The sequence below is a fragment of the Polistes canadensis genome, unplaced genomic scaffold (assembly GCF_001313835.1).
Source record: "Polistes canadensis isolate GaletaPanama2010 unplaced genomic scaffold, ASM131383v1 scaffold_528, whole genome shotgun sequence".
In the NCBI taxonomy this organism is placed as follows: Eukaryota; Metazoa; Arthropoda; class Insecta; order Hymenoptera; family Vespidae; genus Polistes; species Polistes canadensis.
The window spans coordinates 5,488-9,860 of record NW_014570075.1 but is presented as its reverse complement, the minus strand read 5'-3'; the positions used below and the strand labels follow the sequence as shown (position 1 = coordinate 9,860).

Genomic DNA, 4,373 nt, shown 5'->3' with positions numbered 1-4,373 from the left:
AACAAATCATATCTCTATTTATTGGAATGAATGTAACTAACTCATCAAAACTCTTTTTATTTGATTAAAATTACTCAATTCCTTAAATCATTTTTCATTTTAACGAAAGTTTCTAACTTATCAAATCTTTTTCTGTTTGAATATAAGTACGTAAATCAAGAAATATTTTTCCATTTAAATAAAAGTAATAAGCTTATCAAATATCATTCTATTTAAATTTAAGTACTCTACTTATCAAATCCATTTCTATATGAATGAAAGTACATGACTTATCAAATCTCTTACTATTTGTTTGAAAGCACTAAACATATACAATTTTCTTTCATTTGAATGAAAGTACCTATTCTATTTAATTGTTTTTTATTTGTATTAAAATACTTAATTCAACAAATCTATTTTTATTTCATGAAAAATACTCTACTTATCAAATCTCTTTCAATTTGAATGAAAGTACTTAAATCATTAAATTTCTTTCGATTTAAATAAAAGTACTTAACCTACAAAATCTTATTCCATTTAATTAAAGGCTATAATTTATCAAATCTCTTTCTATTTCAGTAAAGTTATGAAACAAATTAAATCTTTTCCTATTTAAATTGAAGTACTCAATTCTTTAAATCTCATTCTATTTAAACAAAAGTATAAAACTCATCAATTTTTTTTATATTTGAATGCAAGTACTTAACTCATTAAATCTTTTTCTATTTTAATAAAAGTTGTTGCGTATCCTGCGCTACGAGTAAGTAGGAGCGTGTACGGCACTGCTAAGGCGTAATACACATGCAACAAAGCATTAACGTTGTTTTTGATGGTAATTACGGTAGCGTCAAGATGTTTGCAAGGGCTCCTTTTTTCTTCTAGCTCGCGTTTTCTTATTACACTTATTACGCTAATCACATGTATCAACAACCGCGTTATCCTCAGGCTTATCTGTGATTGGTCTAGCATAGCATTGCTTTTTTGTATAGAGCCCAGCGCGTTCCTGCGCCTATCATAACTCGTGATTCATCACGCGTGATTCATCGCTCGAGATTCATCTAACGTAGAAGAGCTGAGACTTGCGAGAACTACTTCGAGGAGAACTATTTGTATTGCGAAATACTACATCATTTAGGCTCAGCCAGCGGCAAGGGACAAAGGCGGGCATGCACGTAACCAATAATATCCTGAATTTTACGGATTCTTCGACAACGTTTCAACCAGGGTTTTTATGCCAAAAGGCTTTTTCCTGACGAGCAAAATAAAACGTACTTTTTAGTACTGACTGAACTTAAATATATTTGTAACTGTGATTTATTTTACTATCGTCCTTCCTATTAATAAAAACTCGCAATATTTTCTGTGAGGGCATTCTTCGATTCACTACAATCCACTGGAGTACCGATTAAGGAATCAGTCGCATCAACATATTTGGTCTTTCGATACGGAACGGGAGCTTCCTCCCCACTCTTCGTCTGGCGTCTATTTTACATACAGTCTTCTTTAACGGAGGAGAAAGAGGCAACGGAAGACTTCCGATCGAGCAACGAAGGAGGTATTGCGTCATAACTAATACTTGAGAAGATTCTATTGTTCCAGTGCGTGAGTACGCTGCACGGGACATTTTATTCAGGAGATTAACGTGAGTTTTGTAATTTCTGTTGCTTAATAATTCTTTAAAGTCGTGTTTTTGCTCCTCTTTTCTCTTTTTAATTTCGCTTTCTGTCGTGAAAATGCCTCGTTTGAGTAGAGCACGTGGTGGTGTCGAGCGCGTTGTAATGAAATTCGAGTATATAAAGAAAGAAATCGCGCAATTTTAAAAAGCGGTGAGAGAGATAGATCGTTCCAGCCCGCGCGATATAAGAAAATTAAAGCTTAGAATTTCCAAAGTTAAAAAGAATGTAGTAATATTTGAGGAGTTGATAGAGAAAACTTCTGGTGAAGCAATGGGAACGCTAGTTAACGAAATTCACTATCATGTCGAGTCAGTCATCGATGCTAAGGCGGAGGCGGAGTTGATCAATAATAGAGCTGAATCAGTAGCCACCTAAGACACAAATTCGCCAATTACGAGTCTGTCTTCTCAAGTTAGAAATACAGTAAGCAGTCCGTCCGTAGATAGCATTTACAGCACACCGGCGGTACAATTACCTCATTTTGACGGGCAGCATGAAAAATCGTCGTGTATCGCAGACACGTTTTAATCGTTGATACGAGATAATCCCGCGCTTTGAGATATACAGAAGTTTGCATATTTAAAATCATGCTTATCGGGACCCGCCGCGGAGAAAATAAGAGTTCTGGAAATTACCGCGGATAATTATCCGATTGCGTGGAAGACCTTAGTCGAGTGCTATGACAATCTGTTATTATTCATAAATAAGCCCGTGAGTCCTCTGATTGACAGTGAATTTCTCTCGTCTTTAATTGCCGCGTCTGATACGCTGAATGCAAATTATAGGGCATTAGTAGCGACTAAAAAAGTGTTTTTTGATCAATTTGCTATTGCTGCCAATCTTTCGCGAGTGGATCCAGCAACACGTCTTCAATGGGAACAACGGTACTCCTGAGATGCTTTACCAACGGTAAACGAATTTGTGATATCCTCCCGCGATCTGGGAAATGCGCTGGAAAGCTCCAAGCTGGCAAAAAATTCTAAAAGGATTGACAATTTCAGAAAAAACGCGCCGTTAGGACCCGAGAGAAATTTTCGCTCAAGGAATTTGATGCGTAACGAGCGGCGTCTTAGTTCTCGGCGAAATTGGCCGCGAAGCTTCGACCGAGGACAAGTTCAAGCGTATTCCACAAGCGCGACTGTTTCGTGTGGCATATGTCGCGAGGGGAATAAATCATCGGAGTTTGAGCAGCTGCTGAGAGCGGAGCCCGAGGAGCGCAGAAAAATAGTAGTTAACGCCAATTTGTGTTGTAATTGTTTACAAGCTGGTCACCGCGTCTACAAATGTATTAAAAATGACTGCTGCAGAAAGTGCAAGAGCAGGCATCATAATTTGTTACATGTGAGCGAGGCCGTTACAGAATGTGCAAAAACGGGCATCACGWGTTTTTGCGTTCGGACGGCATCGGCGGTGCAGAATGCACATGTAGAGCTCCATCACTCGCAAACACCTTCGCTGTTACTTACTGCAGTGGTGCACTTGCTGGATCGCGACGGCAGGCCGCACGAGTTTCTTGTGCTCCTTGATTCGGGTTCCGAAGCACATTTTTTAACAATCCGTTTCGCGAATCTTCTGCGAATAGTCAAACGGGACGTAAACGTACCCATTTCTGGCGTAAACCAACCGGAAACTAGATTCAAACAGGCAATCTTAGCAACATTAAAATCGCGAACAGAAAATTATGCGGTAGAAATACAATTTTTATTATTACTCACTGTAACGAATAGGTTGCCTTTGCAACGAATTCCGCGAGAAGAATTGACTATACTAGCAGGGATCCAATTGGCAGATCCCATGTTTTGTGAGCCATTGAATATCGACGCGATTCTCGGTGTCGAGATATTTGCTTCACTATGGCGCGCAGGACAGAGCTTAAGGTTAAATGAAAATTTAATGGCACAAGAAACTGTACTAGGATTGCTCGTTATAAGCACAGGAGCCACGCGTACTCCGCAGAGCGTTAATTGCCACACGGCCACGGTAGATTTAAACTCACAATAAGAAAAATTTTGGAAGATTGAAGAAGTAGCTGACAGTAGTATTAGGTTGCACGAAGAAAATTTGTGCGAACCACATTATAAAAACAACACGCGACGGGATGATACTGGCAGATATATAGTGAGACAGCCGTTTAAGGAAGAAAATCAGTTAGGAGATTCGTATACGAGCGCGTTACGAAGAATTCAAGCCTTGAAGCGATCATTATCGCGCAAGCCGGAAATTAGAAATGATTACATTAAATTCTTATCTGAATATAAAGAACTAGGTCACATGACAAGGATAGAAGGGGGACTCCCCGAAGTAAGATTCTATTTACTGCATCATGCTGTATTAAAGCTTACTAGTCTTACTACCTAATTGCGAGTAGTGTTCGACGCGTCGGCAAAAACCATCAACGGGAAATCTTTGAAAAACGTATTAATGGTTAGCCCAACTATACAGGAGGTTCTGTTTGCACTTTTAGTAAGATTTTGATCACGCGCTATCGTTATCACCGCGGACATTGCGATGATGTATCGGCAGATAATGATTGACCCGTGCGATCACAAATACCAAACTATACTTTGGCGTCGACAGAAAAGTGAGCTTGTAAAAGCATATAGATTAAATACAGTAACTCATGGGACTGCCTATGCGTCGTTCTTAGCAACGCATACTTTACATCAATTTACGAGCGACGAAGTTCTTAGATTCCCAAAAGCTGCCATCGTTCTTAAA

General features: G+C 38.9%; 1 protein-coding gene across 1 annotated transcript; it reads left to right on the top strand.

Moving 5' to 3' along the window:
• Positions 1-1,925: 1,925 nt before the first annotated feature.
• LOC106792658 lies at positions 1,926-4,013 on the top strand. The gene is made up of 4 exons (XM_014759154.1): positions 1,926-2,018; positions 2,364-2,539; positions 2,657-3,614; positions 3,672-4,013. The coding sequence occupies exons 1-4, from the start codon at positions 1,926-1,928 to the stop codon at positions 4,011-4,013; spliced, it is 1,569 nt and encodes a 522-aa protein (XP_014614640.1).
• Positions 4,014-4,373: the final 360 nt, after the last annotated feature.